General features: G+C 44.7%; 1 protein-coding gene across 10 annotated transcripts in view; it reads left to right on the top strand.

The window, feature by feature from the left end:
* MLIP (muscular LMNA interacting protein) overlaps positions 1-24,601 on the top strand; it is a 173,445-nt gene that overhangs the window by 136,151 nt on the left and 12,693 nt on the right. For all 10 annotated transcript variants that reach the window (XR_008444439.1, XR_008444440.1, XM_054023337.1 and 7 more), the window contains one exon: positions 20,547-20,600. Coding sequence is in view for 8 of the 10 variants with exons in the window: in XM_054023337.1 (XP_053879312.1) it covers positions 20,547-20,600 (54 nt within the window). In the remaining 2 variants the exon portion in view is untranslated. The remainder of the gene's footprint in view (positions 1-20,546; positions 20,601-24,601) is intronic.

The raw sequence follows: 24,601 nt of genomic DNA, 5'->3' as shown, positions 1-24,601 counted from the left end.
CTAAACTGAAGCTTCTTACTCCCTCTCACTTTCTTATTTACCTTGAAGGAATTAGACAAAATCTGGCCAAAAGGCTTAACCCAATATGACATGAAAGTTAATCCTATCCTTGCCCTGAGACATACAGTCTGCATTTCTTTAAAAGTGATTTGATTAAAAGAGCATGTGGGGGCTGTTTCTTTATGCTGTATCACAGTTTCTTCTTCAGGGGAAACTAAAATCTTGAGATTCCCATAAAGATTATTGGTTATTGTTTGTTCACTTAGTTAGATTTATACAGGCTTTAAAAAACCACAAATATGAAAATGTGCTAATCTACGTTTTGCTAAACTTTCCAGACATTTTTACTTACTCAGTAATTTACAGTGAGATATTTTCAAGGTTGCTGCTTCATAAGGGGACAATTTTAATGACCAGTTCACCCAGCCAAAAGTATTTTGGTGGATTGGGCCAAAAGAAATTTGATGAGGTTCAACAAGGTCAAGTGCAGAGTCCTGCACTTAGGACAGAAGAATCCCATGCACTACTACCGGCTGGGGACCAACTAGCTAAGCAGCAGTTCTGCAGAAAAGGACCTGGGATTACAGTGGATGAGAAGCTGGATATGAGTCAACAGTGTACCCTTGTTGCCAGAAAGCTAACGACATATTGGGCTGCATTAGTAGGAGCATTGCCAGCAGATCGAGGGAAGTGATTATTCACCTCTATTCGGCACTGGTGAGGCCACATCTGGAGTATTGCATTCAGTTTTGGGCCCCCACTACAGAAAGGATGTGGACAAATTGGAAAGAGTCCAGCGGAGGGCAACGAAAATGATTAGGGGGCTAGGGCACATGACTTATGAGGAGAGGCTGAGGGAACTGGGCTTATTTAGTCTGCAGAAGAGAAGAGTGAAGGGGGATTTGATAGCAGCCTTCAACTACCTGAAAGGGGGTTGCAAAGAGGATAAAGCTAGGCTGTTCTCAGTGTTGGCAGATGGCAGAACAAGGAGCAATGGTCTCAAGTGGCAGAGGGGGAGGTCTAGGTTGGATATTAGGAAAAACTATTTCACTAGGAGGGTGGTGAAGCACTGGAATGGGTTACTTAAGGAGGTGGTGGAATCTCCATCCTTGAAGGTTTTTAAGGCCCAACTTGACAAAGCCCTGGCTGGGATTATTTAGTTGGGGTTGGTCCTGCTTTGAGCAGGGGGTTGGACTAGATGACCTCCTGATGTCCAGGGCCGGCTCCAGGCACCAGCGCAGTAAGCAGGTGCTTGGGGCGGCCAAAGGGAAGGGGCGGCACATCCGGCTCTTAGGCGGCAATTCGGCAGCGGGTCCCTTGGTCCCTGTTGGAGGGAAAGACCCGCCGCCAAAGAAGAAAGCAGCGCAGTGGAGCTGCCGCCGAAGTGCCGCCGATTGCGATTGCGGCTTCTTTTTTTTTCCCCCCCCGCTGCTTGGGGTGGCAAAAACCCTGGAGCCAGCCCTGCTGAGGTCTCTTCCAACCCTAATCGTCTATGATACTATGATTCTATGATACAGACATAGCCGAAGAATGAATCTTTTGTTCTAAAGTGGGAATTTGCCACCACTAATCAACAGCAAAGGCATTTCTAGAGAGTGTAAGACACCCTGTGCTTGAAAAGAAAGAGGGATGTTCCAGAGACTTAGGTAATCAACTCAGAATCCTTATTAATATTGTGATACAGCAGGTTCAGAGGGCAGTAGAAGAGGGGAGATGTATAAGCCCTAGGCTAATAAAGGCATTGTTCCCTATAAACTAGGGAAGGTTACTACAGGTTAATTGGAGCACCTGTAGCCAAATAAGGCCCTGTCAGGAACCTAATAAAAAACCCCTGCTTCAGGCAGACAGGGTGGAGCAAGGAAGGAGAGAGGACTGGAGCGTGGAGGAGTGTTGCTGAGAATTGAAAGGCCAGCAAACTGGAGGAAGGGATAGCTCAGTGGTTTGAGCATTGGCCTCCTAAACCCAGGGTTGTGAGTTCAATCCTTGAGGGGGCTATTTAGGGATTGGGGGCAAAAATCTGTCTGGGGATTGGCCCTGCTTTGAGCAGGGGGTTAGACTAGATGACCTCCTGAGGTTCCTTCCAACCCTGATATTCTATCCCTGTGCAGCTAGTCCTAAATAAAAACAGATTTCCCCCATTAGATAAATTGATTCTGATCTAGCTGGACTCTGTGCCCTCCAGCATTGTTGCTCTTATCACTGCTCCTGGATCTTAAAAGACCACAAGTAAGATAAGATTATTGCTATTCCTACTTTTAATGTCTCCTTCTCTTTTCTTCTTCTTTCCCTCCTAAGTGATATCAGGGCTGGATTAAGGCACCAGCACTTTAGGCATGTGCATAGGTCTCCAAATCCAGGAGTCATGTGATTACATCAGAATTTCAGCTTTCATTTAAAACCCCCACCACGTTTCTGGTCCTTGTGATTGTGGGGGAAAAAGGTCATATGTGTGACCGGAGTGTAACCAATGCAGTGATGCCTGGACAGAGCCTGAAACAGCTCTGAGATGCGACTTGAGCTGTCCTTGCTCCCTGCTCTGGGGGTCCCCGCCACCCAAGAGAGGATTCTGTGCATGGCTGGAGAAGAATAGTGAGTTGGCTCAGCCCACCCATATAAGCAGATGCAATCCAATTACTAGACCAAGTAATGGAGAATCCCCTACAGTCACCCAGGCCTCTGGATGGCAGTGGAACATCTGCTCTATTGCTTCTGGAAGGGAAAAGGTGGCCCATTCTGCTGCTCCTCTAGAGAAGGCTGTGGGAGTAGAGTCATCGGTGGCCGTATGTCCTGGTGAGCCTAGGACATTAGATTGCCTTTATTCAGTCCGGGGTGACACCCCTTTTTTAATACAAGAGAGGTAATCCTCTGCTATGCAAAGTAACTGGTGAATCAAGAAGCCAAGGGGAGATGCTACCAGATCAGCATTTTGCTGCTGATCCTTCTTCTGTAAGTGAAAACCCTCCTCCTGTAGATCCTCCCTTGGGTTCCACTGTGATTTTCCATCCTCTAAAATTGTTTCTACTCCTGATATATTATACATGAGTCAATCCACTACTTTCCAGGTCCCAGGTTAAAAGGGGGATTCCATTAGTAGTTCTGTCAACAGTCTCATTCTGCTCCTATTCATATGGAGACAATATTGGATTAAATATTGGAGGAGAAAATGATGAAATATCAATTGGAGTGTGCATGTGGCAGGGGAGATTTTCGCAGGCACAAACGAGACATAGGTGGCAAACTCTCACTGACTCTCAAACTCTCATTTGAATTTTTGTCCATGTGAGTTTGGCACTTAACTCCCATTTGTACCTGTGAAAATCTCCCTTTCAATTAATATCTTTACTAGTAAAATCCCAACATTTGATTTGGGATAATGTTGCTCTTCAAAGACGTGTAGAGAATTTGAAAAAGGGTTTGCCCCAATCCTGCAAACCCTTTTCAGACAAACGGCCTTTACACAGATATTATTTATGTGAATGAAGGTTGCAGGGTCAACATATAATACAAACCTTCAGACTGTGAATTTTCTCTGCTTTGATTACAGTCACATGGCATGTGTGAGACTTCAATCCTGCAACTTGCTTCACATACCCTGGACCTGACTAGAGCCCCTTCAAAGTCATTGAGTGTCTGCATGGACACAGGGATCTGTCTGGCATAACTAATTGCAGGATTGACACCTTAGTTTGTATGGAGACTATTTAAAGGAATCTTTAAGTGTTTTTCACACTGCACCACTTTGATAATGTAATGAACTCAGCAGTGTTTACCCACTAGAGCTTAAATTCTGATTCACGGCATCATAACAGGAATTGACATCCTATTTGCTAACGTCATCTTTGCTACGAATGGAAACTGCATTTCAAGGTTGCCATGGAAAAGTATTTCTTTTTTTCCTGACATCACACAAGTTACTTGTTGTCCTAGGTGAGAGTTTCTCTCTTTTGAACGTTGATATTTAAATGTTGAATTTTAACTTCTGGACCCTGGTAGGCATGCATTTTTATCAATATTATTTTTTCTATAATCCAGCAACATTACTTTGGAGGTAACAAAGAAACTAAGTCTATGTCTATACTGGCAGAGGTTTTTCACCGAGAGTTTGGTTGCTGATAAAAAGCATTTAAAGAAAATCGTTGTTGTTTGTTCACATTGTCTTCCACTGGCGGCATAGCTTATTCACACTTGTGGCACTTGCATCGGCAATCAGAACAGTGCACTGTGGGTAGCTATCCCACAGAGCAGCTCTCCCGCTTCTGCCACCAAGTCTTGTGTGAAGGTGCAGGGGATTGTGGCGCATCATGGGTCCAGGCTCAATGCCCCATGATGCACTGCTTTCTGTCCCAGCATTCCATGTGCTTTTGTCTTCAGTTTGTGGTATTTTTCAACATCCCTTGTTTTCTTCTTGCCTCGCCACATCTATCTGCAGGAATGGATCCCATGCTGATTTCCACTGCTCTGCTAGCTATCACTAGCATATCGTGAATAGCAGTGGAGTTAATTTTGAAGTTATAAAGGGAACCACAGTCATAGTTGCCTGATGCAGGGTCTGACATGGAAAGCAGCAACATTAAATTGCTTTTGGCATTCACAAAACAGCTGAACACAGTGGAACGTCACTTTTGGGCTTGGGAAACTAGCACAGAGTGGTGGGATCACATAATTATGCAGGTCTGGGATGATGAGCAGTGGCTACAGAACTTTCAGATGCAGAAAGCCACCTTCCTGGAACTGTGTGCTGAACTCATCCCAGCCCTGCAGCGCAAGGACACCCAAATAAGAGCTACCCTCTTAGTGGAGAAACATGTGGCAATAACAGTGTGGAAGCTGGCGACTCCAGACTGCTACCAGTCGGTTGCGAACCAGTTTGGAGTAGGGAAGTCGACTCTTGGGGCTATGTTAATGCAAGTGTGCAAGGCCATTAATCACATCCTGCTGCAAAAGACCATGACTCTTGGCAGCGTGCGTGAAATTGTGGATGGCTTTGCAGAGATGGATTTCCCTAACTGCAGTGGAGTGATAGATGGCAAGCATATTCCAATCTGGCACTGGATTACCTTGCAATGGAGTACATCAATCGGAAGGGGTACTTCTCCATGATTTTGCAGGCACTTATGGATCACCATGGTCATTTCACTGACATCAGTGCACGGTGGTCCAGAAAAGTGCATGATGCCAATATCTTTAGGACACTGGCCTGTACAGAAAGCTGCAAGCAGGGACTTTCTTTCCAGACCAGAGGATCACCATAGGGGAAGTCAAAATGCCCATAGTGATCCTGGGAGACCCAGTGTACCCCTTAATGCCATGGCTCATGAAGCCATACATGGATGAGCAGTAAGGAGCAGTTCAACAATTGTGGATAGCTTTGCAGAAAGGGATAGCAGTAAGGAGCAGTTCAACAACAGGCTGAGTAGGGGCAGAATGACCATTGAATGTATGTTTGGCTGATTAAAGGCACGCTGGCAATGCCTGTATGGCAGGTTAGACTTTAATGAGGAAAATGTTCCCATGGTTATAACCGCGTGTTGTACGCAGCATATTTGTGAAGGGAAGGATGAAAAATTTACTCAGGGGTAGACTGCCGAGGCAGAACACCTGGCTGCTGATTTTGCTCTTGGCAGTGGAGGTGCTCTTGGCAGTGGAGGTGGGGTCACCGCCTAGGATAGTCTCCAACGCCTTATAAAACCAGCAGGTCTGGGAAGTAACACTGAAGCGATGGTTTGCCTCCCTTGCCTTGTGGTACGTATTCCTCAGCTCCTTCACCTTTGTTCTGCACTGCAGCATGTCCCGCTCATATCCCTTGTCATGCAAGGTACACGTGATCTGGCTGTAGGTATAGAAAATCCTACGGCTAGAGGGCAGCTGGGACTGCACAGCCTCCTCTTTCCAAACACTCATCAGATCCATTAGCTTCGCAGTGGTCCAAGCAGGAGATTGTTTGCTGCATGGAGCTGTCATGGTAACCTGGAAGGGAGGATGCAATATGAGCTGTTCACGCCGAGCAAATAGGAAGGAGAATTTCAAAATTCCCAGGGCTTTAAAGGTGGAGGGGTGGAAGGTTGTTTACCTGGCAGCAGGGCAGCAGAGTTGAAACTGCTGACCAGAGTGGTCAGGATGGGCATTGTGGGACACCTTCCGGAGGCCAATAATAGTGCTAAAATCAAGCATGGGTGTCTACACTAGCACTACGGCAATAAAACCTTAGCACAAAAAGGCCTTCTGACTCTCGTTGAGGTGGTTTTTTTACAGCGCTGCAACTGAGGAGTTTGTTGCAAAAGGTGGCTTTGCAGTGTGTACACCTCTGCTGTTTCATTGCCAAAAGCTGCCTTATGGTGAAAAAACTTAGCAGTGTAGACCAGCCCTACGATAGAGATAAAGCTGGGAAAATTGTTAGTGAAGTCTCCTCTACAGATGTGAACATGTAGCTGCCAGAGGATGTTAAAGCTTACTATTACGGTATCTCCTGTGTGTGTTTCTCTCTGGCACTGGTTGGAATTTGTGGGCAAACAAACAGCAGTCAGTTTCCTTGCTTAGAAATCCAACCTTACCTGTCCAGTGAGTTCTGTGCCCAAAAGAAGCTGTCTCTCTGCTTCCTCCCAGGGCCACATTCATGAATGCTTCCCTTGTTTATTGCCTCTCATGCATACATACACACTCAGTGGCAAACAATCCATCTTCTAGCCCTTGTGTTTTCAGTCAGTCCCAGGGAACTCCCTAAAATCACAGGCTTTGTGAAAAGGCTCTGTGATTTCCTATTGTTTCCAGTTAGCACTGCATACTGGGAGTTAAATCTCTCCTCCCATTTGGCATGAGTAGTTAGCACACCTATCAACCTTAATGAGATCAGAGATTATCTCTAGATTAATGTCCCATATGATGGTGGCCATTAACATCTTCTGGCATAACAATGCCATTCCAGGAAGCAAAACCATTCATATTTAACAGCACCAGAGATAAGAGGAAATCTGATTCCAACTGATAATTTGCTTTTAGTGTACGGCCTTGGCTACACTTGCGAGTTAAACGCTGTAAAGGCTCCCCCAGCACTGTAACTCACTCCCCATCCACACTGGCAAGGCATTTGTAGCGCGGTATCTCCGTGGTTGCAGCGCTGCATGTACTCCACCTCTCCGAGAGGAATAGCGAGTATTGCGCCAGTGTGGCCACCCAATGCGCTGTGAATGGCCTCCAGAATTATTCGGCAGTATCCCACAATGCCTGTTCTAGCCACTCTGGTCATCAGTTCAAACTCTACTGCCCTGGCCTCAGGTAACCAACCATGTGACCCACCCTTTACATTCCCCGGGAATTTTAAAAATCCCCTTCCTGTTTGCTCAGCCCGGCATGGTGTGGAGTACTATCAGCGAATCTTTCCAGGTGACCATGCCTCCACGCGCCAAGCGAGCCCCAGCATGGAGCAATGGCGAGTTGCTGGACCTCATCAGTGTTTGGGGGGAGGAAGCTATACAGTCCCAGCTGCGCTCCAGCCGTAGGAATTACGATACCTTCGGGAAGGTATCAAAGGACATGATGGAAAGGGGCCATGACTGGGACGCCCTGCAGTGCAGGATTAAAGTGAAAGAGCTGCGGAGTGCCTACTGCAAAGCCTGTGACGCAAACGGCCGCTCGGGTGCTCCCCCCGCGACCTGCCGATTCTACAAAGAGCTGGATGCGATACTTGGGGTTAACCCCACCTCCACTCCGAGCACCACCATGGACACTTCAGAGCTGGTGTGAGGAGGGGGGAGAGGAGGAGGAAGAGGAGGAGGAAAATGGGAGTGATGGCAGTGGGCCGGATGGAAACACCCCAGAATCCCTGGAGCCATGCAGCCAGGAGCTCTTCTCGAGCCAGGAAGAAGGTAGCCAGTTGCAGCGGCCGGTACTTGGTGGAGGACAAACAGAAGAGCAGGTTCCCGGTAAGCGGGTTTTTTTTTCGGGAAGGAATTTTTTTGGTGCGGGCTCTTTGGGAGAGGAGGGTTAGGCATGCATGCCTAGATGCGGAATAGTGCATTGATGTGGTTTATCACATCGCGGTAATCAGCCTCAGTAATCTCGAATGTCTCATCCAGAATGTGTGCAATGCGCTTGCGCAGGTTTATCGGGAGAGCCACCGTGGTCCTTGTCCCAGCCAGGCTAACGTGTCCACGCCACTGTGCTGCAAGGGGCCAGGGGACCATTGCTGCACACAGGCAAGCTGCATATGGGCCAGGGCGGAAGCCGCATTGCAGTAGAAGACCCTCCCTTGCTTCCCAGGTCACCCTCAGCAGCGAGATATCGTCCAGGACAAACTCCTGTGGAAAATGTTGGGACAGTGTTCAGTGTAGGTGCCCCCTGAAGCTGTTGGCTCTCCCCAAGGCACAGAAACCCAGAGGACAGTGCAGCCCTGAAACAATCAGTCCCCCTTACTCACCATTTTGAGGCTCCCGTGGGATATGTGTGCTCTGTTTCAGACAGGAAAATTATGCTATTGTGTAGACCCTGTGTGTTTTCTACTCCTTAAGTGCGGGGGGAATCATTACTCTGTCTGGTATAAACAATGCTGCTTCTGTTAAATGTTGCATTTTGCCTATACAGCTGCATCAACCTTGAGACCTCAGCTGTCCCTCTTATCGCCTGCTCAGAGACGGCAAAGACTCAGGAAGAGACCGCGAAAAAGCAAAGACGACATGCTGCAAGAAGTGATGGGGCAATCTATTAAAGAGAATGAGAAAGCACAGGACTGGAGGGAGAGAGAAAGCAGGATCCGCCAGGAAAACGCAGTGCACTGGCGGCAAAGCACCGCGTACCGGCAGCAAAGCACTGATAGGCTCATAAGCATCCTGGAGTGCCAAGCAGACGCTATCCAGGAGCTGGTAGCCATGCAGAAAGAGGAGCAATACCGCAAATGCAAACGCCACCCCTCCCCACAGCCCTTGTCCCAAAACTCTTTCCGTTGTGCCCCACTGTCACCTCCAACCCACTTTCCCCAACTTCCATGTTCTTCACGCTACCTGCTGCCTCCAACACCAGTATCTTCACCACCCAGCCCTGAAAACCACGACCCTTACCCTCTGCACTCAACCCCCATCACCATGCAGTATAGCTGTCCTGAAGTGCAGCACTCACTGCACAGCACACCAGACAGGACATACACAAATCTGTGATTGTACTGTTCCCGTGGGGATGCTGTTTTCGGCCAAGTCCAGCTTCCCATACAGAGATCGCCAGCGGCCCTTTAAACGGCCAAAGGTACACTCCACAGTCATTTGGCACCGGCTCAGCCTGTAGTTGAACCGTTCCTTGCTGCTGTCAAGGCTCCCTGTGTAGGGTTTCATGAGCCACGGCATTAACGGGTGAGCGGGATCTCCAAGGATCACAATGGGCATTACAACTTCCCCTACCGTGATCTTCCACTCTGGGAAAAAAGTCCCGGCCTGCATCTTCCTGAACAGCCAAGTGTTCCGAAAGATGCGTGTGTCATGCACCTTTCTGGGCCAGCCTGTTTTAATGTCAATGAAACGCCCATGGTGATCCACAAGCGCCTGGAGAACCATAGAGAAATACCCCTTCCGATTAACGTACTCGGATCCTAGGTGGGGTGGTGCCAGAATAGGAATGTGCGTCCCATCTATCACCCCTCCACAGTTAGGGAACCCCATTTGTGCAAAGCCATCCGCTATTTCCTGCACGTTACCCAGAGTCACGGTTCTTCTGAGTAGGATGCAAGTAATGGCCTTGTAAACTTGCATCAACATGATTCCAACGGTCGACTTTCCTACTCCAAACTGGTTTGCGACTGACCGGTAGCTGTCTGGAGTTGCCAGCTTCCAGATTGCAATAGCCACCTGCTTCTCCACTGGCAGGACAGCTCTCAATCTCGTGTCCTTGCACCGCAGGGTGGGGGCAAGCTCCTCACACAGTCCCATGAAAGTGGCTTTTCTCATCCGAAAGTTCTGCAGCCACTGCTCGTCATCCCAGACTTCCATGACGATGTGATCCCACCACTCGGTGCTTGTTTTCCGAGCCCAAAAGCGGCGTTCCACTTCCATGTCCGTGAATGCCAAAAGCAATTTTGTGTAGTACACGTTACGCGGCTCGATAGCATTGTCAGACTCCTCACCCTCACTCTCACTGTCACTTTGGATCTTAAGGAATAGTTCGACAGCCAAATGTGATGTACTGGCGAGACTTGTCAGCATATGCCTCAGCAGTTCAGACTCCATTTCTCGCAGACAGATTGCGCTGCACAGAAACCGTTGAAAGATGGCACCAAAGGTGGACGGAAACAAAGGGATTTCTGGGATGTGAAGCGATGCATCATGGGGCATTGGGACAGGACCCAGAATCCCCGGCACCCACACCCCCTTCCCACAACCCACGGTGCCAGAATGGGAAAAGGTGCTCTGTGGGATAGCTGCCCATAATGCACTGCTCCCAATAGCGCTGCAATTGCCGCAAATGTGGCCACGACAGTGCGCTGGGCAGCTGTCAGTGTGAACAGACTGCAGCGCTTTCCCTACTCAGCTGCACAAAGTCAGGTTTAACTCACAGCGCTGTACATCTGCAAGTGTAGCCAAGGCCTATGAGCTAACCTTAGAATCATAGAAAATGTATGGCTTGAGAAGTCATCTAGTCCAGCCCCCTGCACAGGAGACAGGACGAAATATATCTATACAAGCCTTGACAAGTGGTTGTCTAACCTGTTCTTAAAAACCTCTAGTGATGGGGATTCTACATCCTCCCTTGAAAGCCTATCCCGGTGCTTAACTAGCCTTATAGTTAGAAAGTTTTTCCTAATATACAACCTAAATCTCCCTTGCTGCAGATTAAGGTCACATTACTTTTTGTCCTATCGTCTGTGGACATGGAAAACAATAGATCACTGTCCTCTTGATAACAACTCTTAACATTATTTATGAGACTGTCATGTGGGACTGTGTCAAAAGCCTTACTAAAATCAAGATATATCATATCTACAGCTCCCCCCTATCCAGTAGGTCAGTAATCCTGTAAAAGAAGGAATTTAGGTTGGTTTAGCATGATTTGGTCTTGAGAGATTCATGTTGGCTCTATTTTATAATCCTATTATTCTCTAGGTGCTTGCAAATTGATTATTTAATGATTTGTTCCAGTATCTTTCCAGGTATTGAAGTTAGGCTGACTGGTCTATAAGTCTCTATTTCCAATTTGTTCCCCTTTTTAAAGATGGGCACTCTGCCCTTCTCCAGTCCTCTGGGACCTCACCCATCCTCTGAGTTCTCAGATCTAATCCTTAACAGTTCTGAGATTGCTTGAGTTAGTTCCTTAAATACCTTAGGGTGAATTTCATCAGGCCCTGCAGACTTGAATACATCTAAATAATCTGAATAGTCTTTAACCTTTTCTTTCCCTATTTGGGGTTGCACTCCTTCCCCCTTAATTTTAATTGTCTAAAGTATTTGTTCGCAATTATTTTTTTTTAGTGAAGACTGAAGTAAAATAGGCATTGAACACCTCAGCCTTCTTGATGTCATCCATTATTAGCAATGCTTTCTCACTAAGTAGAGGATCTACACTTTCCTTGATCTTTATCTTGCTCCTAATGTACTTACAGAACCTCTTCTTATTGCCTTTTATATCCCTTTCTAGGTATAACTCATGTGCTTTTTGCCTTTCTGATTTTCTCCTTACATACTTGTGCTATTCTTTTGTATTCCTCCTTAGCAATTTGTCCATGTTTTAATTGTTTGTAGGATTCCTTTTTAATTTTCAGGTCATTAAAGAGTTCTGGATGGAGCCATATTGGCCTTTTACTATTCTTTTCTATCTTTACTTCACATAGGGATGGTTTGCTGTGGTGCCTTTAATATCACATTTCTTTCTTTCTTTCTTTCTTTCTTTCTTTCTTTCTTTCTTTCTTTCTTTCTATCCTGATTATCATGTGATATCTGAGCACTTGGTTCCAAGAGGAAAGCCAAAAGAAAAACAAACACAAACACTACACCTGTCCTAATACCTGCTTCTGTTCCTCAATTTTAATTCTTCAGACAATGTGATGTGTCTCCAATTCTATTTCCATTAAACCCTGGAAGCTAAAGTATGTATAGAAAATGGGAAACAAACCCAGTCTCTAGTAGAAATAGTTCTGTAGTTTGGAACTCCAGCACAGGACAATATTTTCCTTAGTCAGACAAAAAAAATTGGAAGTGACCACAGGAATTATTTTGCTGATTATAAAGCTGTTGAGCAGGAAAATAGAAATAAATGCCTTGAATGAGAACAATCAAGCAAACTTTGGTGGGCAAGAGAGCTACAAAGGAAACAAATATGAAACTCTGGAAAAACACAGGATGTTTCAGAACATCATAGAGCAGGGGTAGGCAACCTATGACACACGTGGCGAAGGCGGCACGCAAGCTGATTTTCAGTGGCACTCACACTGCCCAGGTCCTAGCCACTTGTCAGGGGGGCTCTGCATTTTAATTTAATTTTAAATGAAGCTTCTTAAACATTTTTAAAACCTTATTTACTTTACATACAACAATAGTTTATTTATGTATTATAGACTTATAGAAAGAGACCTTCTAAAAACATTAAAATGTATTACTGGCACGCGAAACCTTAAATTAGGGTGAATAAATGAAGACTCGGCACATCACTTCTGAAAGGTTGCCGACCCCTGTCATAGATGCTCTCTCTATCGAAATTGAACTGAGCCAAAGCCCCAGAACAAACAACCATGAGCTCTAGTGAAGCTTAACTTTAGGTGCAATATATAAACTTTGCATCTTTGGCCTATTGAATGTAGAAGCTTCCAAAGAATTCCCCACTATTATTTGGAGTATAAATAAATCTTCAGGGGTTTTAAGAAAAAGATAACAGCAGAGAAACCTGAGACACCTTTGGAAACTTCACATTTCAAGGAACAAATGGGTACAATTAAAATTCACTTTCATTTTATTAGTAGTATTGATGTAATTTGGACTCTAAAATGTGGTCTTAATTATCTCTGCTTTCAACTACAATTAAAAAGCTCATAAAATACAACTAGTCCTGGCCAAATTCCAAGTATGTAATTGTAGCCTGATTTTAAGGAGAAGAAGATTAATTCCTTACCTCACAAGGGGGGTTCTGAGGCTTAATTAATTTTTAAAAAATGTTTTGGAAAGCGCTTTGAGCTCCTCTGATGAGAAGACCTATATGCTGTAAATGGAAAGCACTGTGTTATTTTGTAACTACTGACCTTCTCTCTGTGCAGTTAGCTGGAGAGGCTCCATTTCAGTGGGGAGTGAAGTGAGATCTTATTGTAAATAATAGGTGGAGAAGGTGATGGTCAGATATGGATCCTGATTAAACTTAGGCTCAGATGTGGTGTTCAGGAATGAGGCCCAGTCGGGACTGTGGTTATGGTTCAGATTTGATTAAAGTTTTGGGCTGCATTAGAACCTGAACTGGAAAACTAGCCCTATCACTCTAGAACCAAGAATACGAAAGAAAATTCAGCTCTGCTGACTTGAATCTATCCCTCACTCCCTTCCTAAAATTTCAAGGCATTTGAGGTCCCAGGAGCGTTTGTGATCTAGCAGATAGAGCACAGGCCTGGGAGTCAGGAGATTTAGATTATAGTCCAGACTATGCCACTGTCTCTTTGTGTATGTTGGTCAATGTCAATATAGACTCTCTTGTATCTGTCACAGTTACCAGGCTAGCTGCACCCCCAGACCCTCTTGATCTCACTGGTGCACCCCCGCTAGATCTCAGCTCTCGAGCCATCATCTGTCTCTTGGAATGGAATCAGGCAATTCTCCCACTCTCAGACAGGCCTTGGGTAACAGCCCCATGTGTATCAATTGTGATTTACCTCAGTAGGTCTAATTTATGTCCATACCCTGCAATTCTGTTCCCTCTGAGAGCAATGAAAGAAAAGTATCATTTATTTCAAACAAAAGTATTTCAGAGAAAATGTTTCTTAAAAAAATCAAGCAGACTGTACACATATCTAGCTTTTCCCTACATCTTACCATTCCTAGATGTGGCAAGGCCCCATTTCTTTAGACTCTCTCTGCAGCCCATGTCCCTAGACAGCTCCTGACAAGTGATCCCCTTTTACCCAACAGAAAGGTTTTTAACTTTTTAATCTTCTTTTAATCACTTGCCTCCCAACCTAGCAAAACAAGGTTTGCAACCCATTGGAGACAGGACCCTTGAAGTTAACAGCTTGCACTCTTGTCCTGCAAGTGCACGCTTGGGGCTACTTATCTAGAACTGTTCCTGTTTGCTCCCCTCACAGTCCCTTATTAAACTAGATCAACACATTCATAGAGGAAATTCTAATACCTGTCCATAGTTATATAGCAGTCTCAGTTCACTGACCAAATCACTTACAGTATTCATACCATTGTTACCTATTATTCATAGATTAATAGATAGCAGTTCTACAATCCTCAGAGTGTGTATTAAGAAAAGTCTTGCACTAGAACTGGTATGAAGCCTCACGCATTGCTCACAGCAGAATCATTCCTCCTGGAGTTTCTTGGTGCACAGGGGAAACAGACCCTAACTCTTTATGTGGTGTACTATATGTCCCACAGCTTGTGTACTTAGCCCATGTTGCTGTGTGCCAGATGGAGTCAAGGCCCAATGCAAGGGTTTCCTAACTCAAGGAGTGCAACTCCTACAGACCCTTGCATTGGGCATGCAAGGAAGAGACATCCCTTACACACTTCTGTGTGCTCATGTAAAAGTCCCTGTCAGAGTCTCACTCTTAACTCCTCCAGGCCTCAGTTACCCCATCTGTAAAAATAGGGAGACAATTCTTACCTACCTTTGTAGAGGGTTTTGAATTTTATGGATAAAGAACTGCTAATAAGTGCAAAGCAGCAGCAGTCTATACAATAGATTACAAATCATTGATACACTTTGTAGTGTGTGTCGGCTAAAAGGCACAATATAAATATGATGATCATCATTTATGTATTACACTTACTTTTGCAGAGACATGATGGCCAAAGAACTGGTGATTAACTGAATGAATATTTTAAATTAATTTATATAACGTGAAATTTCAGAGAGTCAACATCTGTCATAATTATACAACTTCTGTTTCCACTTGATTTTTTTGTCTCCCTTTAATTAGAAATAGTCTTCACACTGTTGCTGTGAGTATTTTATAATTCATGCCGTTCTTGTATCCTTTACCAGTTTATACTAGGAAAAGGTAGGTATCTATAAAATAGTTTTAGACAAATGCCAGTCAGTACAGAAAAACATTTTATATGCTATTATAAACTTTTCCCTGTCTTTGAACTAACAAAAGATTAGTAAGGCCATTCTTTATCCTTCTCATAAAGAAGAAATAACTGCATTTCAAAAGTACCTAGAAAATCTAATTTAATTTTCAAAATGGATTAAAGATTTAATGAAGTATTTTAAAAGAATAGTGTACATGTGATTTCTGTTGCTATAGTTGCAACATTCTTATTTTTTAAGTACATCATCTCCCATTGGTTGTGGGAAGTCATACACCTCTGTTTCAATTAGCAAAGGTTACAGCACCCTTCTAGACTGTGAATTAGGGTTTGTCTACATGGTGCATTAATCTGCCTCAGGGGAAATAAATTCTAGTGTGCACTAGTGTGTTGTACACTAACTGCCCCATTTGGACCCTGCTGGTGTGCAGTAAAAGTTCCCTAAAGCATGTTTAATGTAGTACTGTTTTAAAGAGAACTACATTAATGTGCACTAGGGGACTTTTAGTGCACACTAGCAGGGTCCACATGGACCAGTTAATGCACACGAGAATTTACACCCATCTGGTATGCACTGTGTAGACACGCCTTTGGTTTATGAAATGGCCACATACTGCTAAGACTTTAGACAGCTTTGTATTAGTTTAGTGGCAGCTGTGAATTACAGTGCAATCATGATAAACGGACCTTTTTAAGCCAAGCCTAGCTTGTTGATTATTCCATGACAGTAAGTGAGCAAAGGTCTAATTAAGCTATTTTATAATCTTCTCTATTCTGAGCCTCAGTCAAGGCTATATGAAGTCTTTTTGGCATTTTTTTCCCTTTGAACTTATGTGACTGCGCATTCTGTAATTGTCAGAATAGTTTGCAGTCATAAATAGTACTTATTTTCCATTTTGCTCTTCTGTCATCCTTAGAAATAGGGAAAAAACCCATCTTGTTTACATGATTGCTGTGCAAACCTAGGAAATTCCAAGGTCATCATTGTAGTAACCTAATTAAATTAACCTAGTTAAAGATAACAGAGAATTTTATAGTCAGCAAAGCAAACAAGGACAGAAATTAGAGGAGTGATTACCTCCGCCCTGCTCCCCCGTCTTCTCCTGCAGACATGAGAATAATCTGTCTAAATCACTGTAAAAGAGAGAGTCTTACTGCCAGCCGTGTGGACATGGGGATGCAGGTATGCCAAGGACAGAACTATATGGTGATTCTAATAAGACTACATCTGTTAACAAGAAATATGGAGCCTATTTACTTGCATTCCAACATCAGAGCTAACAGACATAGGTCACAGTCTTACATGAGTCAGAGGTCAGAATGTCCAGTGATAAATTGTCCAGCAAGGGAAAGCTGGGTTTCTTATCTTTCCAGAGAAATCACTCCCTGAGCCCCCACTGTTCATTTAGAACGATGAGGGGGACCTGGAAAGTGTAGGAAAAACAGGGCAGCATGTTCATTTGATCAGGCTTATTCTTTCTCAAAATGAAATAGATACATCCATTTCCCCTCCCCCCCCCAACACCTTATATTTGTCATTATGGAAGGAGCTGGTCAGGTTTGATTATATTTTGGTTTTCAAATATTTTTACTTATATTGTGGTAGCACCTAAAAGCCTCACCTGAGATTGGAGCCCCATTGTACTAGGTGCTGTCATGACACACAGTAAGCAACCCCTGCCAAAATGACTTGCAGTCTAAATAGGCAAGCAAGACACACAACGGAAGCATTTTACAGATGGGGAACTGAGGTACAGAGACAGATTGAGTATGTCTCCACTTGACACAAAATCCAGGGTCTGGCTCTAGTTTGAGCCCAAGCCACCCTCCCATCCACACACAAATCAGTCTGACTTGGGTCAGCAAGCTCTCAGGTCCTAGGACCTTGCAGGGAGGGGGTGCTGGGAGGGGTCAGAGCCTGGGTCCTGCTATAACTCAGGTCCAAGCCCTATCATTCTGCACTGTGGACTCAGCTCAATCCACAGACCCAAGTTGGAAGGTCTGTGCAGTGCAGTATGGAGACTTGAGCACAGCTGTGAGACCTGAGTCCAGCAACTGTAAGCCCAGGTTTACAATGCCGTGTGAATGCTCAAGCTTGGGCTCAGAAATACCAAGTCCACCAGCCCAGGTCCCACAGACTTGGGTTTACAATGCAGTGTAGACATACCCTAAGTGACTTGCCCAAAATCAGTGAATCTCTGACAATGAGGAATTGAACTTAGATTTCTAAATCCTGGTCCAGCACCTTAAACACAAGTATCTGATCCCTGATAGGGCCCATTGTGTTTGAAAATGATAAGGCAGAATATTATTCTAATAATTAACTATTGATCTGCCGTGGTGCTAGAGTCCCCACTCAGGATCAGGACCCCTTGTCCTAGGTGCTATACAAATGCATAGGAAGACACAGTCACTTCCCCAAAGAGCTTGCAATCTGCCCAAAGCCACAGTGCAACAAGTGTAACAAATACCAGGAAGGATAGCAGTGATAAGTCAGTTACATAGGTTAGCTACGTGCCCACCTTGACGGTTCTGAATCATTTTAAAGTGCTGTAGTATGTTACATTCCCTTTTGCCATACTTGATTGGTTGGTTTCTTAGAGGCATCCCAACAGAAGTGGGTACTGAAGAGGGATTTGAAAGAAGAGAACGTGAGACCAAGAGGCTTGCATGAGCCCACAGTGAGACACAATCCGTTACCCTGCTCTGAAGTTTACAGTCTAAATGCACAAGACAGATAAAGGATAGGAGGGCAAAGAGAGACAAGGGACGTGACTCCCCATAGTCAGACAGCACATTAGTGGCCAAGTCAGGTCTCTGGATTTCAAATCCAATGCCATAGCCACTAGACCACAAGGGGTCTCCAGTGACAGTGCTTAAGGCTTTTTATACTCCAGAAATTGGAAATAGGGCACTATTGTTGGACACACAATCCACTGAAGTCTCAATACCATATTATCATTATTTCCTTTATTCTTTCACTGAAATATTAATTAAGTCTTTGTTCATTCCCACTTTTCCTCGCCTGCTTCCTTTAAATTAAAGCCATGGGTAGAGAATATGCACTGGTAATACGTATAGAAAGCTCAGGGATAAGTGCTGGAGTGTATTCCTTCCCTGTTTGAGTCCCTCATGCACTGTGGCTTTTTACTTTTACAAGAAGGCACAAGAATGGGAGTAAGAGAAGGAGACAAAGATGGGTGTGGGTGACGGGAGATTGGGATTATTGTGGGAGCCAAGGAGAAACATAGGGGATGAGATTTACAGTGTAGAACAGGGCAGATTTGTGCCTGGGCTTGGAGAAGAAACTTAAAGATCAGTGGGCAATAAGTAATGAGAAGAGAAGGTAGGACAAGGAAATAGTAAGAAAAGCTCATTTTTCATAGGTTAGCTATGTGCACATAGTGTTTTTTTTTCTTAATGGAGACAAATGATAGCCACTCTCAGCTCTCCACCTTCCTAGTCAACTACTTTTTTTGCACAAGCTGTAGGGGTTTCATACCTCTTGGAGTACTTAATTGCTGTCTGGTAGGTAAATAGAAAGCAATCCATCTACAGCAACCACCCACATTGATTGCACATTCCTTGCAAAATAACACATGATTTTGTGTTAGGGCAAATAATGAATTTGCAGCATCCCAATAATTCGTAAGCAGCATGTTAGCAGCCAAATTGGTACAACTGTACTAGTGCACTAACTGTGGAGCTAACTGTAGCTCACACCACCTGCTTATTTACTTGGAATGGAACAGGAGAGTGAGCCCGCAGCCAATGGAATTGGATGAGTCTGCAGTGTGTGTATCTTCTTGGTGCCAACATTTTTAGTGCCTGCCAGCAATGAATTCTCAACTGTGAGAGTTAACGTATTCTCTCCCGTCCTTATTTAACTTCTCTCCCTGTTGAAACAATACTTGATCTACCTTCATTATTGGAACAGTTTACCAAACTAGGCTTATGCTTCTATGAGTAATGATTCAAAACTCTTTTTTTTTTCTTTTAAGTGCAGGACCAGGGCATTCTGATGTGATTTCTAAATTCAATTAATGATTTGTGCTAATTACTGACACAGAACAGTGATTTTTACACACTGAAAACTAGGTTTCTGTAAAGCTAAATACATAAAATCAATCCATTCAGAGAACTTTATTAACAACATTAAAAATATGAGATCTGTATTTCATCTGATTATTAAAACATTGCAGTCCTATGAACCTACTATTATCTCTGTATGGTTTGGTTTATGTATTCACTTCGGGCGTGCTCCAAAGCCCAGTGAAGTCACTGGGAGTCTTTACATTGATTTAAATAGACTTCGGATCAGGTCTTCAGTACTCAGATACAAATCACACAATGTTAAAGAATCACTATGACACAAACCCTCCCTCTGAATGTACTAGTAATTGTTCAATGGCATTTTTAGTTAAAGAATTATAAGACTGGTGTCTTTGAAAGCCAACGTTAAGGAGAGCACTCTTGGGAGCTGTTTAGGAAGGTATACATGCTAAGTGTTGGAAATACAATGATTAGCGTTCTAAGTACTTATATGTGCATTTTCCCATACTAAACCTTCCCTTTACATAGGCATTTGTCCTTGCTAGGATTCTGACAGTCATTTCAGAGTGACGAGTGCTTTTTAAAATTGTATGTCAATTTGATTAGATGGAAACTAGCCTATATCTTGGGCCAGGGATTTTCAAAGGAACAAAGGGTACCTCTGCACAGAGAGTGAAGGTGTGATTGTAGCACAGATAGGCATACCCCATGCTAGCTGTAATGTAGCTAGCATGGATAACAATAGTGATACAGACACAGTGACACAAGCTGGCTAGCAACCTGAGCACATATCTAGTGTCCCCGCTCCCCCCATGGCTTATACTCAGGCAGCTAGCCCATGCTGAAACCTGTACCGCCATTTTAGTCTACTACTAGTACCTATGCTTTAATCTAGCTAGTATGGGTATGGAAGGGTAACCAGAGGTCCCGATTTCATAGGGACAGTCCCGATATTTGGGGATTTTTCTTATATAGGCGCCTATTACCCCCCATCCCGTCCTGATTTTTCACACTTACTATCTGGTCACCTTATGGTACTCCCATCCATGCTACAATCACACCTTCACTTGCAGTGTAGACATACCCTAAGAGCAATTAGGTGCCCAGCTCCCATTGAAGGTCAATGGGAACTGCGTGCTTAGCTGCTCTGTGCACATTAGTTGTTGAGGCGCTTTGATCATGTTGTTCTGATGGCTACTAAAATTTAACTCATAACTGCATATTTTTTCACTTTCTCTCTCTCTCTCTCTCTCTCATGACATCCTTGGCATCTCGGCTCTGCAGCCCAGTCATCCCATAGTGCCTATTCCAGAAAACGAAGCACTCAGCTCCAAGGAGGTAACTGAATGACATTTGCATTTTATAACTACAGGCATGCTATCTATGAGCACCAGCTCAGAATGGCTTTTGCAGTTAAACATAACATATGTTGGCCTCAGAGGTACAGAAAGTGTACCTGCAGAAAGGATTTTGGCCCGACACATGGACTGTGTAAATGGTTGTGTTTCACTGCTATTAACAAACACATATAGTGTGGTTTTGGATCCTGTGTTCTTCAAGAAGCTCAGGTAGCATTGTGTTCCATGTTTCTGATTTGTGCTTGTGGAAGGTTAAATGACTTGGAATGGGAACTAGTAAAACATATACAGTGAGCTTCATTTGAAAACCCAGGAATTCACACTCTACAGTGACTGTGGTAAAATAGTAGCTCCTGTTCTAAATGCCAGAAGATATTGCTTTTACAGCAGCTCCTTGGGTGTGTGAACATGTTGAATATGGGAGAACACCTACCGTACCCTCTTTTAAAATACAGGGGACAACAGCTCACTACAGCATGTGTTGCCCAGCACCATTTCCTTAGCTAAGGTAAAATTCCGTAACAGTGTAGTATAAGTATTGGGTGGACTAGGTCTTGAATTTGCTGGGGAATGGGTTTAATGAACTAATATAGGTCTTTTCCCTCTCTAAGATGTGTGAACCTAATGCCTACCATCCCAGATTATACACACTTCAAATGAGAGCTGATGCTATCCTCTGCATGCTGCTCTTGGGACAGAGCATAATAATATTACCTAGCTCTTATATAGTGCATTTCATCAGTAGATCTCAAAGCATGTTTAAAAAGGAGATCAATATCATTATTCACATTTTATAGATAGAGAAACAGAGGCACAGAGAGGGGAAGTAACTGACCCAAAGTCACCCAGGGGCCAGTGGCTGAGCTGGGAATAGAAACCAGGTATCCTGAGACCCAGTCTAGTGCTCTATCCACTAGGCCACACTACCCAAAGAGATCAGCTTGTTTGTAACAGGGTTGTCAACATGAATTTAAAATCACAGTCTTGATGTTGAAATAAATCTGTATAATCTAATTAAATACCAGATGTAAGCTGTAATGAAATGAAACTGAATACCAGATGTAATACAATATATTATGTAATATAAACTTTGAAATCAAACTGAACATTCTTAATTAAGAAGGAAAGTTGGAGGTCTTAGTGTTGTTTTAGAAATTCACATAAAGCATAACTAACTTCGAGGAATAGCTAAATATTCACTGCAGTATGAAGTCAATGACAGTAGATGAATGGATATTGACTACTGAAGCCTCATTATATTATCCACACAATTTTGGTAATTATACCAAACCCTTTCAGATAAGTCTTATAACAGAAATAGGATCATCCCTGGCTGTTATTTGTATATCGATTAACCCAGCTCATTTAATTTATCAGTGAAGAAAGAAAATTCTAGTCTATTAGAAAGTGTTAAAGATGAGCTGGGAATAAAATGAATGAGATGGCACTTGCCTATAATTACCACCAAATACATGGCTTCCTTACTGGTTTGAAACATATTGGGTGGTTGATGGAGATGAAACATTGATGCATTGGAGGTATCACCTGAGGGCTTGCATGATCATTTGTTTTGTTAACAGAACCTAGCTTCGGAGCATATGATAGAGCATCTTAGTTTCCATTTAATCCGTGGACTCTACTTCTGCTCCAGGAGGCTGGGAAATATAAAGACCCCTCCCTCTCACTTGTACTCACACTTTCATGGAAAATGAGTCAGTGACATTTGGGGGTGTGTATGCCAAATATTATCTTGCTAGTTCTCCCCCAGATTATCAAGTCAGCCGTGTGCAGAAAGATGTGATAATGGTGGACAGCAACCTTACGGCTTGGGAGGAGAGAGGGTGCACAAAATATTGTTTCTCAGGCCAGCCCAAAAATGCAAAGCTCTGCTTAGGTTATATCTACACAGCCCACAGTATGGATGGATGAACTGCAGCACACACTAGCCTGCTGTGCTTTAATTCCCCCATGTGGATGCTGCAGGTGGGAACTGAAAGGTAGCTAGTTTGTGTTAATGTGTCCTCTTTAAACAGGATCTAGGTACCATTTAGTTCATGCAGGCCAGTGCACACTGCAGTCCACACCCTGAAATATGAACTGTGGGGTTTTGTAGACAAGCCCTTGCTAAAATTTTCAACCTTCGCTAAGGCTGCTATTGAGCCGTTCTTGCTGCTGCAAGACTGGGTCCTTTACTTTACATTACCTATCTCCCCTAACAATGCCACTAGGAGCACATGACCTGCAAATTCCCTTCTCCCTCTTGCCATACTCTTCAGCAGAGTAAGAGGAGGAGGAGAGCAGGGAGGGCTAAACTGCTGCTGCACTGAGTCCTGCAAGTTGAATTTTTTCCCACCAGTGCTGTCTGTCCAGCCCCAGATTGGAGTTTGAGCAGCCAGTCCTCGGAGGGAACAAGGGGCACCCTGACTCTCAGCTCTCCCAGGGTCAACCCACTCAGCGCCCCAGCCCCAATTTGATTTTCTCTCACTTGTTAATAAATCTTATTTTTAACACAATGATGTAACTTGTGGACTGTGGGCTGGCTAACTTCACAAAGGCCCTCCTGGGAGAGAGCAAAGTTCTTCAATGCCTAGGAAGAAGTAGAAAGAGTACAAGGTGTGCCTAGAGTCCTCCCATTCAGCCTCAGTCAGAAGGATATGGACAGAGGTGTCCTCTTCCATAAGGTGCCTTGCCAGGGACCAAGAAAGTGATAGAAGTTGGTGGTGGTGCAGGAGATAGTCCCTTTATCCCACCTTTAGGACCCCAATCCTGCAGCTGGCCAGGACCTGGCCCTGGTGCAACTTCGAGCAACCTGAGCACTCTTTTAAGTTGCACTGACTGGTAATGGCTCCCTTGGGACATTCTGCTGGATGGCATCTTGCTGGAATGCAGCAGCACTGTGGCCTTGCCTCCTATTACCTGGAGACTCACCCTACCCCGGGAAATCCCCATCTGGAGAGTTATGCAGCTTTCTGCCTCCTTTTCACTGCAGTGAGAAAGAGGAGCCAGGACCTGGACCAGTATGTTTAAAGTTGCAGGAATTAAGCGTCTGTTCTTCTTCGAGTGCTTGCTCATATCCATTCCATTAGGTGTGTGCGCGCCGCGTGCACGATCGTCGGAAGATTTTCTACCCTAGCAACACCGGCGGGTCGGCTGTGGAGCCCCCTAGAGTGGCGCCTTCATGGCGCTGAATATATACCCCAGCCGACCCGGCGCCCCCTCAGTTCCTTCTTACCGCCCCTGACGGTCGTTGGAACTGTGGAGCGCTGCTTAGCTGTTCTCCACTCTCCCTAGCTTAGTTTGTTGTATCACAGTTATAGTTATAGTTCTAGTGTTTATAGTTAAATAGTTAAATAGTTTAAAAGTTGTTCTAGTTGTTCTAAGTAGTTCAGGGGATTAAGGGGGTCGTCTCCCCCTTTCTCCCCCGGCCGCGGGGCCGGGCTCATGCCCAACGCTCCCGGCTTCAAGCAGTGCGCCTCCTGCGCTAAGCCTATGCCCACGAGCGACCCGCACGACTCCTGTCTGAAGTGCCTGGGAGAGTCCCATCAAACAGACAAGTGCAAGATCTGTAAGGCCTTCAGACCAAGGACCAAGAAGGAGCGGGACTTTCGGCTCCGGCAACTCCTGATGGAGGCGGCACTTAGTCCGGACGCTCCATCTACAAGTCAGGCCCCGGCACCTAGCACCTCGGTGCGCAGTGCCCCGGCGGCACCGGCTATGACGACCACGCGAGTGGCGTCAGACAAGCCTCCCCGGCACCGGACCTCGTCGGCACCGCAAGCAGTGCCTCGGCGCCGGTCATTATCCCCGGGGCATAAAAAAGCCCATAAGACGGGGACATCCGTGCCGAAGACGCCGGCTCCCCCAGTGCCGGGGGTAGAGCCGCGTCCGCCGGTGGAGCACCGGAAACAGGTGCCTCCAGCACCGTCGACTCCGGCGCCGAGGCCGTTGAGTCCGGTGCAGATAGCGTCTCCACCGAGACCG

The sequence above is a fragment of the Malaclemys terrapin genome, chromosome 3 (genome assembly GCF_027887155.1).
Source record: "Malaclemys terrapin pileata isolate rMalTer1 chromosome 3, rMalTer1.hap1, whole genome shotgun sequence".
Classification (NCBI taxonomy): Eukaryota; Metazoa; Chordata; order Testudines; family Emydidae; genus Malaclemys; species Malaclemys terrapin.
This window is presented reverse-complemented; position numbering and strand designations above follow the sequence as displayed.